Genomic DNA, 13,485 nt, shown 5'->3' with positions numbered 1-13,485 from the left:
ATACCTACTGTGTGAGATTATTTTCAGGATTAAATCAAGCAAAAAATTTTAATATGTTGAAATAGCATCTACATGTGCCCAATGAATACTGGCTTTTTTATTTTTTATTTATTTTTTTTATGTAAGAGTGCTGCTATTTATTCAGCCACTGATTAGGCTGATTGAACTGTGCATGAAGTCCACCCTTTTCTTTCCATATTTTATAATTTTATTTATTGAATCACTGTGAGAGCAGTTACAAAGCTTTCGGGTTTAAGTCTCGGTCATACAATGAAACACCAGTGCCCATTCTCCACCCCCAAAAACCCCAGTATACCCCCATACCACACCCTCCCCCTACCTGCGGGGCAGATGATTTCCATATTACTCTCTACTTCGATTACATTCAATATTTTGACACCAGACCCACCATTATTATTTGGGATTTTACCCCAACACTCAGATCTGCAGAAAATGCAACAGTAGACAATTTGTTTTCTGTTGCTGGTTATGAATAACATATGATGTCACGTGGCTGCTGTAGTGGCCGCGCGATTTTGAAATTTTAACAAATCTGGGGGGATTTCTTGCCAAAACCTGCTGGGTTCTGATATTTGTTCCTGAGTCTCTTGGATCATGGCCGTGAAGCAGCTTGATCAGGAGCCAGACAGGCCGTTCGTGGGTGGCGACTTGGGGTCTCATTGGGACGGAGTGGGGAAAGGGCCGGCTCCACCCCCATCCCATGAGGCTCCGGGTGTCTTGTCACCCGGACCAAACCTGACGGTCCAGTGCTTCTGGAGGATGGCTGCCACCAAGCCACCAAGAGGGAGCAGGCGGAGGGACAGCTCCCTTTCCCCCCTGGAGTGGCCCGGCGACAGTAATCTACTGCGGGGTCCGGACGCATTTCTGCCAAAAGCCGCTGGGTTCTGAGATTCGTTTCTGAGTCTCTGGGATCATGGCCAGATCCCAGAGTTAAGCAGTTCGAGCAGGAACCAGAGAGGCCATGTCTCCAATTATATAGCTGAGCCGGAGGTGGTTTGTGGGTGTGTTTCCCACATACCTAACTTTTGGCCGTTTACTTTCTTGGTAAACTTTGCCCCAAGATTTTGGGGTCTGGCCAAAGGCACAGCAGCAATTTTGGGGTATCTGGAGGTCTGAAGGCGCCATGAGGCTGCTGATGCACTCGCCTCACAGGTACAGATTGATCTGCTGGCGGCACGTAGCTTTTTTAATTATTACTATTTGACATTAAAAACTGCATGTTTTACTTTGAAAAAAAATAATGCCTATTTTAAAAATAATGTGAAAAATTAGGTATTTTTGCTTTTAATTATAAATTTTAATTATATAAAGTCGATTTATATAAAGTGATTTTAAAGTTTAAAAATTTATATCAGAAGTAATTTTAATAATTTTTACCTTTATACTGCCTAGTTAGATAATAAACATATTGCTCATGAAGAATGTATTACCACATAAAATGATGTAGTTCTTTTTGCTTAAGAGATGTAACTATGTGCTGAAGAGAGATAGCTTCAGGCCAACTCTGGCTTAGTCTCTGGTGTCACATTTGATCCCCCAGCACGGCTGGGTGTGACACAAAAATAATTTAGTGTAGTTAGATAAATTTGATTTTTTTTTTTTTGCTGGGGGAGTGGTTTGGGTTTGGGGACCAAACCTGTTGATGCTTGGTGACTGTTCCTGGTTTTGTGCTCAGGAGTAACCCCGCAAACCCACGTCAGCTACACACAAGCTAAGCCCCTACCTCTTGAACTACCTGGCCCCAGATAAATTTGATTTTATAACTAGGTTAATTATAAAATTATATGTCCCCAAGTTACTCTTAGCAGAACCTAGTGGATATGGTGTTCGTAGGCTCTCCCATTTTTCTGTTTTACAATGGACTTTTTATTTCTTTATTTTTGTATATTCAGTTTAAAATTATCAGTAACAAATGAGGGATCACAATGGTTAGTTTTTGTGCAAAATTAAAATGTGGGGGCCTGGAGTGATAGCGTAGCGGGTAGGGCGTTTGCCTTGCAGGTTTGATTCCCAGCATCCCATATGGGTCCCCCGAGCACCGCCAGGAGTTATTCCTGAATGCATGAGCCAGGAGTAACCCCTGTGCATTGACGGGTGTGACTCAAAAAAGTAAAATTAAAAGGTGGAGTTCCTAAACATTTAACTTCACTGCATTTATTTACATAAGAAAATGTAAAAGCTAAAAGGAGATTCTATGACAGAGATAGCAGTCTATGTATAAACATGAATATTCAGTTACAGTTGGTGAATTAAGAGCAGAGTTGGCTGGATCTGTATAGCACTGTAGCACTGTCCTCCCATTGTTCATCAATTTGCTCGAGTGGGCCCAGTAACGTCTCCATTGTGAGACTTGTTGTTACTGTGTTTGGCATGTCGAATACGTCACGGGGAGCTTGCCAGGCTCTGCCGTGCGAGCGAGATACTCTCGGTAGCTTGCCGGGCTCTCCGAGAGGGGCGGAGGAATCGAACCTGGGTCGGCCAGGCCTGCTGCATGCAAGGCAAATAAATGCTGTACTGCTAGATACTATAATTTTTTAAAAACTTAATGAAATCGGGGCTGGAGCGATAGCACAGCGGGTAGGGTGTTTGCCTTGCATGCAGCTGACCCGGGTTCGATTCCCAGCATCCCATATGGTCCCCCGAGCACCACCAGGAGTAATTCCTGAGTGCATGAGCCAGGAATAACCCCTGTGCATCGCCTGGTGTGACCCAAAAAGCAAAAAAAACAAAAAAATGAAATCATGTCTAAAATTCCTTTATTTTCTAGTTTTATTCTTTTGCATGTGGTCATCCAGTTTTTCCAACACTATATCCTGCAGAGTTTGTCCATTTTATTGTATATTCTTGATTGCTTTGTCATAAATTAAATGACTTTGGATGTGTAGGTTTATTTCGGAGTTATTTATTGTTTTATTGGTCAACATTTGTTTTTGCACTAAGACCATATTGTTTTAGTATAACCCTAGAAATATCAAGGAATATGTATCCACCAGCTTTATTCTCTTCCTCAAGATTAGTTTGACTATTCACTCACTGTCTTCTGTAGTTCCATACGAACTTTAGGACCGTTTGCTTTTTAATTTTAATTTATTTAAAGGGAAACAAGCACGAATGACTGAGGGCCACCACATCAGACCACAAGCTCCTGACTATGAGGTACTCAGAAGTCAGAAATAAGTTATAATCTCCCGTCAAATAACAGTAAAGACGACCACATCACACCCAAGAGCAAACAAGCCACAGAAGTGCTCTTGGTTTATCAGCTACGGCCCTAGGGGAAGGGACCAGAGAAAGGCCAAGAGGGAGTGGACACTTGTCATCCCACGCTTCTCCATCAGACACTGACCCACACAGCCTTCAGAGGGACGCTGTATCTATACAATAGCATTAAAATCTTTCCGAGGGAACATGACTAGAGGGGCTCGGGTCGGTACTGAGAAAGATTGAGAAATCAAATATAAAGGTTTATGTACAATACTAATGTTTTATTCTTCATCTTTTCATCACTTAACGTATGCATGTAGAGCAGTATATAATTGATGATCTAAAATTATTTTGATGTTTACGTCATCATTTTTCCTAGTAGGAAATGACATTTTACTTAGGGATAGCTTACAAAGGCTGCAAATGATAAATTCTACAATACTTCAAAGGTATACTAGACTTGAAATTGTAACAAATGATAAACTCCGTAAAAACTGTCTCCTTTGATCCCTTCTCAAATTTTGTTTTGTAATAAGTAGTGAAAAGGCTAAGAGCACTGAAAAATTTTAATAGGAATATAATATGCAGTCTCCAGGGAAAATTATCATTTATGTTTTGTGCATCTATTTGTTGTTTTTTCCAGGCAGGAGTTTGTTGATGCTTATGTGGATTACATATTCAACAAATCAGTGGCTTCCTTGTTTGATGCTTTCCATGCGGGCTTTCATAAGGTTTGTGGAGGAAAAGTGCTTCAGCTCTTCCAGCCTAACGAGCTACAAGCAATGGTTATTGGAAATACAAATTACGATTGGAAGGAATTGGAAAAGGTAGGGGAAAACAAATCTGGGGTATTATTTAAGAAGAAAAATTGTTGCTAGAATTCTTGCCCCAAATTCCTGTTTTGTTTTATACTGTTAACTCTCATTTATGTGAAAGTACTGTCCCTCTTTACTCCGTCATGAGTGAATTTTGTGGATGAATTAAGTATGGCATTTTTCTTTCTTTTTTATTTGCTTGCTTGTTTTGGGGGTCACAATCAGCAGTGTTCAGGACTTGCTCTTGGCTCTGTGCTCAGAGGGTCACTCCTAGCAAGGCTTGTGTGGTGCTGGGAACTAAACTTGGGTCAGCTGTATTCAAGGCAAAATCCCTATCCTCTGTGGTGCTGGTAATTAAACTTAGGTCAGCTATATGCAAGGCAAGAGCCCTGTCACCTGTACTGTCTCTCCAACACCAAGGATAGTATTTTTCTATTTGTGGTAGTAGTGGTGATCACATAGAAAATGTCATTTTTATTAGTGGCTGGATAGAAGAAAATTGAATTGGTGAAGTTGAACGCTTGTTCATTCTTCCTCAAATCTTAGGCACGCTACTGGGGCTGTAGCAGTAGTACAGCAGGCAGGCAGGGCATTTGCCTTGCACACAGCTGACCCAAATTCAGGGCCCAGCATCCCATATGGTCCCCTGAGCACCACCAGGAGTAATTCCTGACTCCAGAGCCAGGACTAACCCCTGAGCATCACTGGTGTGACCCAAAAAGCCAAAAAAAAAATAAAATCAGGCAACCTACACTAAAAAAATTGATCTTCCCTTTTTCACCATTGTTTCAGCAGAATATAAATGATGCTTATGTACTTCATGACTGGTACCATAATAAAGGAAATTCTAGGGAGATTTGTAACTTTTTAAATACCTTTTCTCTTCTTTTCCATGCAAGTAATTCTCTGCTAATTCTTCAAGTAAACAATTAAAAGTACTAGATTTGGGCAGAAGACCTGCTCTGCATGCAGGAAGCCTGATGAGATCCCTGACATCAATGGAAACAGTGCCAAGCACTGCTGGGTGTGGCCCAATTCCCCCCCCCCCCCCCCGCACCCCATCAAAACAGTTCAAGATATGTTCACTTTTGAGAAAGATATGTAGAGTTTACTTATAAATATTTTCGTCTTGGTAATCTTATCTGCTTCTCATGGCATTTTTGTATTGTTTTATACTGTGCACATATTAAATTAGCTAGCATGGGGCTAGAGAGCTGGTACAGTGGGTCACTGGCCCTGCATATGGCTGACCTGGGTTTAATTCCAGGCATCCCTTATGGTCCCCTGAGCCCATCAGGACTGAACACAAAGCCCCTTGAACACAAAGCCCCTGGTAAGCTAGCCCTGAGCTCTGCTGTTTGTGGCCCTAAATAAATAAGCTAGCATATATGATCTGAATCATTGGAAACTCTTCATATATTGTCAGTGGAAATTTAAATGGTATAGCAAACCTCTTGACATTTTTTTATGAAGTATACACTTGCTACATAAGCAGTAAGACTACAAAAGTGTTGTGAGGGTTTTTTGTTGGTGGTTTTTAATACATTGCTCCAGTACTAACAAGTTTTTGCTGCAGACTACGCCTAAAACTTAAGGATGACAATACTCTCTCACAGTTTCTGTGGAACGGCAGTGAAGAAGTTTATTCATGAGGTTATAATCAACACATTAATTGGGACTTAATTCAACTTTTATATTTGAGATTCCCTTCCAAGTAGGCTCATTCACACTTATTGGTCAAAGACTGGAATACCTCACCAAAAATACCTCTTTATAGTTTGAGTGCTCATGAATTAGCAACTGGTTTTCCCCCGAATTTCAGTCATAGACTGAAGCCACAGAATTTTCTAATGATTTAAACTCGGAAATAATGTATCTCTCATATTTTCAGTATCATACTGAGATCAGAAGACCTATTCTTTGTGAAAGGGACTATTTAAATAGCATTTGAGTAGGAAGAGGTAGCAGTGGGGGTCATCTTGGGAACTGTCACAGAAAATAGGGTGTTGTTCCTGGTATCATTTATTTATGTTTATTCATTTTTATTGTATCATGAGATTGACCCCTACAGAGCTTTTCCTGATTAGGTTTCAGTCATACACTCTTTCAACACCCGTCCCTCCCTCCACCAGTGTCCATTTCCCAGCACCTGTGTCCCCAATTTCCTACCCATCACCCCCCACCCCATCCCCAGCCTGTCTCTCTCTCTCTGTCCCCTCCCTCTCTCTCTCTCTGTCTCACTCACTCTCTCACCATTTTTTTAATAAAAGGAAAGTTATATAAAAATCTGTTTAACTCTCAAGTTATATAAAAATCTGTTTAACTCTCAATATTAATAAAAGTACAATTTTTATTGTCCTTTTAGAATACAGAATATAAAGGGGAATATTGGGCAGAGCATCCTACAATAAAAATTTTTTGGGAAGTATTTCATGAATTACCATTGGAAAAGAAAAAACAGTTTCTGTGTAAGTATTTCTAACTCCTGTGATTTGTAAGAATGAATTCTAAGAAACTTATTCTCAGAGAAGTTTGATTCACTTTGCATAGGTTGTATTGTTATTCTCTGGCCCTGTTTATATTTTCAATTAGAATTTGAAAACTTCTTAATCCACATTACATATTATGTTGAAAGCTAAATGCCCCAAGTAGAATTAATTCTTTGAAATGAGAATCCTAGAGTACTCACTACAGTAAACGAAAAATATTTGGGGTAAAGCTCCTCTGCACTCAGTCTTCATTTCCTTTTTATTCTCCACTCCAACAGCAGAATTTCGGGAACTGCTCTAGAAAATAGAACTGTTCTTTTCCAGGACTTGTTATCGATAACTATGTCTTGGATGTATTTAAAACTTATCTTCTAACTGAAATTTTACTTATTTAAAGATGAACTCAAAATCCTTGTATTTAAATCAGATGCTTCTAAATGCATTTTTCCCCAGGGGGACCCCCATGAAATTTTAAAGTCTATTCCTTCCCCACACTCCACTACCACTCTTGCACCAGAGATAGTTACCATCTCCCTGGATGGTGCCAAGGGAATGAAAAGTGTGAAGAACTTTAACTTCATCCATGGCATTCAATACTTCTCTTGTTGCCAAGAATGTTTTTTTTTCTTTTCAGTCTCCTTCTGATCACTGATAGGAGAAGCTTCCTTTTGAATAGTATAAGGATGACAGTTTTTTAAATTTGAACTTTGGTTCCCCAAATACAATTTTTATATAAAATGACAGAAACCATCCTGAAATTCATTGTGGATTTTTAGGGTTTTTTTTTCCTTTAATTTGAAATAATGTTTATTGAATCACCATGAGAATACCCAGTTACAAAGTTGTTCACGATTGGGAGAACTTCAGTATATATATGTATAGTGTGTGTGTGTGTGTGTGTGTGTGTGTGTGTGTGTGTGTGTGTGTTTTATATACATCATACGTATTGTTTATATATGTGTATTGGTTTGGGGGCCACACCTGGCATTGCTCAGAGGTTGCTTCTGGCTCTGCACTCAGGGATCACTCCTGGCAGTGATCAGGGGACCAAATTTATGTTGGCTGCATACAAGGCAAACTCTCTACCCATTGTACTCCCTCTCTAACCCCAAGACTCAATTTTTTAAAAAAGACAAAGAAGGGAAAAAAAATCAAAAGGGAATCTTATGTTTGATTTATAAATTAGCTCTAGTATTTGGGGGGGAGGGGTGGATCATGGGAATCATTCATCAAACATTTTTTAGGCACCACTTGTGTTATAATTAAGATTAGCACAGTGGTAGGGCGTTTGCCTTGCACGCAGCCAACACGGCCGACCCGAGTTCGATTCCTCCGCCCCTCTTGGAGAGCCCGGCAAGCTACCGAGAGTATCTCGCCTGCACGGCAGAGCCTGGCAAGCTCCCCGTGACGTATTCAACATGTCAGACACAGTAACAACAAAGTCTCCGATGGAGACGTTACTGGGCCCGCTCGAGCAAATCGACGATCAACGGGAGGGCCTTTACCTTTTATAATTGTTGTAATTAAATCACTTCTAAAGAAAAATTGGTGTAAGTGTACTGATGTGTCTCAAAATCTGTGCCACCACAGATCGTTGAGATAAGCTTCCACATTCAGAGCAAGGGTCAAATGCCAAGCTTTGTGTAGTTAGTGTAGTAGATACCCTGATTCTCACTCTGTTTTGTTGAGGAGCGATTGACTACATAATTGTTTCTTCTCGGTAGTATTTTTAACAGGTAGCGATCGCATTCCTATCCTTGGCATGAAGAGCTTGAAACTAGTCATCCAGTCAACAGGAGGCGGTGAGGAATACCTTCCTGTTTCCCATACCTGTTTTAATCTTCTGGATCTTCCAAAATACTCAGAAAAAGAAACTCTACGATCTAAACTGATCCAAGCTATAGATCACAATGAAGGCTTCAGTTTAATATAACTTTGGAGTTACAACATTCAGTTGACTGCAGAAGCATTAAACTAATTATTTGTGTTTTTCTTGTGGTGATGAATTCAGCAAGGTGACAAAAGGTACCAGTATCATTCTTACTTGCAAAATGTTCAATACTCAGAATATTCATGAAAGCCAAATATTAAAGGAAAATGAATGAACAGACTGTGTTAATATTAAACTTATTGTACAGAACCATGAAATTTTTTTTGCCATCTTCCAATAAACACACGTATTGTGAATACATTGAAGTTTTACTAACATGAATTTTAAGGGTTTGCATATTTCACAAGTGATCTGGTAAGTGCATGGAACCGTTGCTTAATTTTTTTCTTCAATCACTGGGTAAAAAGTCTTTAACTTTGACCTGCAATAGTCATTTGATTATTTTTTCATTTTGTAAATAATGTTAAGTTTTGTAATAAAATAGTTATGTTCTGATACCAGTAGTGTTTCTATGGTTGTAATTGAATTGAGCTGACCATAATTATAAGGGTTAAAATTATGATTTAAATCTTATACTATAAGAACCTATAAAAGTAAAAAATTAGCATGATGAAAATGTCTTTTGCTTTCTTGCTAGAATCAGTGTTCTCATGCAAACCTAAATAACTTCACAGTTCTTTCTCCTCTTTGTGAATCTTGAGATGCTACTGATAAATGGGATGTTATCAGAAAGCTTAATACTTCGTAATGGGAGGACTTTGCTCTACAATTGCCAGGGATAAACATTGACTTTTAAGAGAACCAGTCACTGGATTTTAGCTTTCAAAACTATTCATGCCACAGGTTGGGACTTAATCAGAATTTTCAGTGCTGTAGAATTATTTCCTTGAATTTTAAAAAAAATCTAATGGTGCTGATGCTTAGTTATCTTGTGTCATTAAATTGTAAAAGTGAAGTTGATGCAACACCTGTGACTCTATGCTATAATGCAAATATTTATTTTTTAAATTTATTTTAAAAATGCCGTGAAAACTGTTTAATAAAGATTATTGGTTTAATAATTAATGTTCAGTGGTTCTCATGTAAGGTTCAAAAGTCTTCAGAGTAATTTCTCAGGGAATGTCACTTAAATTTTGGATTCTTACCATTCCCATACAAATTAGTTTTATTTATAGAAGTATACACATCTATTTGTAATTCTAAATCCACAACTCTGAAACGAATTCACAACCTCCTTCTGCATCAGAATCTGATCTGAATTGGTAAGGCCGTTCATCACATTAAATGGAACTACAGGCATGCCTCATTTTATTGAGCTTCACAAAAGTATTGCACTTGTTAGAAATTGAAGGTTTGTGGCGACCCTGCATTGAACAAGTCTGTTGGTACTATTTTTCTGACAGCTCGTGTGATGGTGAGCATTTTTTAGCAATAAAACATTTTCAACTAAAAATGTGTATTTTTATGCTATTGCACATTTAATATTCTGTAAACAAATTACATTCGCTGGGAAACCAGAGATTCATTTTTTGCTTTTTTACAGTATTTTGATACTGAACTTGCACTCTCCCTGAAGTATGCCTGTATTTGCAGTATCTTACTGTGACATAAATGTATTTTTTAAATAACAGGGCTCATGAGGGCGATGGGTTGTCGTGGATTGAACTCTGGGCCTCACATGTGGCAAGGCGTGTGCTTGACCTGAGCCATCTCCCTGACCCCAGGGGTTGTTTGAATACTTACTGTGCTTGATATAGTTGCTCCCTGAGGCCCTCGTGGGATGCTGTGTAATACAGACCTTGAAAAGTTCTCAAACACTTATAACTCCAAAATTCAAATGTGCCCAAGGTTTTGGATAAGAGTGTGTTGGGTTATGGGGCTGGAGTGATAGCACAGTGGGTAGGGCGTTTGCCTTGCACGCCGCCCAACCCGGGTTCGATTCCCAGCATCCCATATGGACCCCCAAGCACAGCCAGGAGTAATTCCTGAGTGCATGAACCAGGAGTAACCCCAGTGCATCGCAGGGTGTGACGTAAAAAGGGGGAGAAAAAAAAGTGTGGGTTTGTACTGTGTAGTAAGTAGCTTAACTTAAAGGGTACCAGGCCGGAAATGGCTCAAAGGGTTAATACACATTGTTTGCAAGAAGCTTGGGTTTGATCTCAAGTATCACAGGCTCCTGAAGGAGCATTCCCTGCCTGAGAACTGTCTTGGGAGTAACTGCTAAGTGCTCATAAATCAACAAAAAATTACGGTGACAGGGCCAGAGAGGTGGTGCAGGGGTTAAGGCCTTGTATCCCATTGACCCTGGTTTGACTCTGGTACTTGAGGCCCCAAAACAAGACAAGTTATGGCACCTCATAGATGTCTTTTTTAGATGGGAGCCCAGAAACGATGTTCTCATTCTCACCTACTTTTCCCCAAAAGCAACATTCATCCTTCCTTTGTGCCCATGTGCCCATACTGTCTCCCTATGCAACCATTCCTTGAGGGTAGTAATTGTTCATATTTTAAACTTGTAGATGTTTTGTGTCAGATGCTTTCTTAATAACGTGTGTGCTCAGAAGCTGATCTGTGAATTAACAGCTTGGGTTAATACAGATGGGAGTTTATTGAACAGACATTTATAAAAAGGACCTAGCACCTTATATAGGAATACAAAATTTAATTTAGATAAGTCTGATATTATTTCCCTCCCTATATTGATGCAGAATTATAGCAGATTAACAGCAGGAAGATTCAGAATTAATGTTGAAGGTTTTTCATCGTCTTTTGCTTTTTAAGAAAATTACCATCTGGGGGCTGGAGCGATAGCACAGCGGTAGGGCGTTTGCCTTTCGCGCAGCCAGCCTGGCCGAGCCAGGTTCGATTCCTCCGCCCCTCTCGGAGAGCCTGGCAAGCTACTGAGACTATCTCGCCCGCACGGCAGAGTCTGGCAAACTCCCCGTGGCGTACCCAGTATGCCAAATACCAGTAACAATCCTAACCCTGAAAGAGCCTTGATTATGACACTTTTTTAAAATCTCAGGGCTAGGACAAAGGAGATGTTACTGGGGCCTGCTCGAGGCAATCGAGGAACAACAGGATGGTCGTGGTCGTGATCCTGAACCATTCCCCAGCAGCAGAACCGAGACACGCCTAAGATCTGAGTCCAAGCTTTCTCAGAGAGCCTGCTTTATAAGGCTTATAAGATTCTCTTGCTAGGATTTTCTCCCCTACTTGGTTTCTGGTGGTGCTCAAGGATCATTCCTGAAGGTGCTTGGGGGAACCACATGGTTGCCAGGGCCCAAGTCCCAGTCTGCTGCATGCAAGGGAAGTCCTTTGCCCTTTTACTCTCATTTCAGTCCCACTATTAATAATTTCTGGCTTTATTGTACACGATTATTACTTCATTTACCTAAAAGTTTTAAATCAAAAGCGTAATACACAGAGGGCCTTTGGCAGAGCATATGGTGGCAGACTCTGAAAGGAACTCTCTTCTCAGCCATCTTTTCTTGCACTTTGTTGACCAAAGGCCTCTCAAATCTTACGCATTGCTCTTAAAGATTACACATCTAGAGGTTGAAACGTGTTTCAAGTAAAAATATATCACAAGATAGCAGGTTACGATGCAAAAACAGATTAAAGGCATATTGCTTTATGTACTAAGAGAAATATTAAATAGGTTTAATATTTGTATTCATTTGAATTGCGTAAATTTAACGCATATCCTATTAGGGTAGAATAACCAGTGAAGTATATAAAAAGAAGTGGTCGCAAACTAAGTGCTGTTTGTGTGTGTGGTTTCTTGAGCACGGTAAGCTGTGCTCAGGGTTTAACTCCAGGCACTTGGGGAATCACTCTTGACTATCCTTGGAGACCATTTGGGGTGAAAGAGGGTGGCCTGCATAGTCTCTCCAGCCCCACATGCCATTTTTTTGTGGGGGTCACACACAGCAATGCTCAGGGGTTACTCCTGGCTCTGCACTCAGGAATTAGTCGTGGCAGTGCTTAGTGGACCATGTGGGATGCCAGGGATCAAACCAAGGTCAGCTGCGTGCAAAGCAAACGTCCTTCCTGCTGTACTTTTGCTCCAGACCCATATGCCAATTTCAAATTTGATCAAGACAATAACTACTTTTGCGGCATTTGCAGCCACGCGACGTCTTATCAGGACATCTTTTTATGACATCTTATTGTCTCATTCCTACTTTGGACAAACTTGCAGGCTATCGAATGTAGCCTGCCCACAGGGCAGAGTCTGGCAAACTCCCCGTGGCGTACCCAATATGCCAAATACCAGTAACAATGATGGGTCTCATTCTCCTAAAGAGCCTTGAATTTAATCTCAGGGCTAGGACGAAAGAGACGTTACTGGGGCCTGCTCGAGGCAATCGACGAATAACAGGATGATGAAATGAAAAAAAATGAAAAAACTTACACTGGCATCACCTCCACTTTAAGGTATGACTTTTCCTCATTCTTTCTATACACATCGTGACCTAACCTTCAGACCTTAAGTGTGTTAACAGGATATACCAGGACAGTACAATTTTTCATTCCTAATTCACAAGTTATTTGGATGGTGGGGGACACGGGAGCCGAAGTTGTGAGCAGTCACATGACACCCTTTGTTAATGTTCACTTTTTATTAAAGATGTCAAGAGATTCATGGGAAATGGTGATTTCAGGATAACCTGGCTTCACCCTATTACGTCCCCTCCCTGTTCTGTGCTTAGCACCAGGGATCACTCCTGGCATGGCTCAAGGGACCATAAGAGGTGCCAGGGAACAAACTTTGGTTGCACACATGAACCTAACCTGCTGTACTCCAGCCCCTGCTTTTCCCTTCTCTCTTCCCTCCCACAACCCCCCACCGCCTGCGTGAACTGACCCCAAATCCCAATGAGCTGGTTGTCTGTCATGATTTAGTCTTGGACCCTTAGGCTAGAAAGACTGAAGTTCAACTCTTATTAGTACTAGTTGTTGAAAAGCTGGTACACGGATCCATGTGTTAAGTACTATTCTAACTGGATTTTCTCAAAGCTATACAAATCTGCACGGCATTAATACTGTAAGCATGTAAATA

General features: G+C 40.4%; 1 protein-coding gene across 3 annotated transcripts in view; it reads left to right on the top strand.

Moving 5' to 3' along the window:
• The window catches only part of HERC4 (HECT and RLD domain containing E3 ubiquitin protein ligase 4), a 107,772-nt gene extending 98,291 nt beyond the window's left edge, over positions 1–9,481 (top strand). For all 3 annotated transcript variants that reach the window (XM_056113404.1, XM_056113403.1, XM_056113405.1), the window contains 3 exons: positions 3,869–4,052; positions 6,406–6,508; positions 8,254–9,481. In XM_056113404.1, coding sequence (XP_055969379.1) covers positions 3,869–4,052; positions 6,406–6,508; positions 8,254–8,462 — 496 coding nt within the window. In that variant the 3' untranslated portion in view covers positions 8,463–9,481. The remainder of the gene's footprint in view (positions 1–3,868; positions 4,053–6,405; positions 6,509–8,253) is intronic.
• The last annotated feature ends 4,004 nt before the right edge of the window (positions 9,482–13,485 follow it).

Source organism: Sorex fumeus, unplaced genomic scaffold, assembly GCF_029834395.1.
Source record: "Sorex fumeus unplaced genomic scaffold, SorFum_2.1 ptg000020l, whole genome shotgun sequence".
Lineage (NCBI taxonomy): Eukaryota > Metazoa > Chordata > Mammalia > Eulipotyphla > Soricidae > Sorex > Sorex fumeus.
This window is presented reverse-complemented; position numbering and strand designations above follow the sequence as displayed.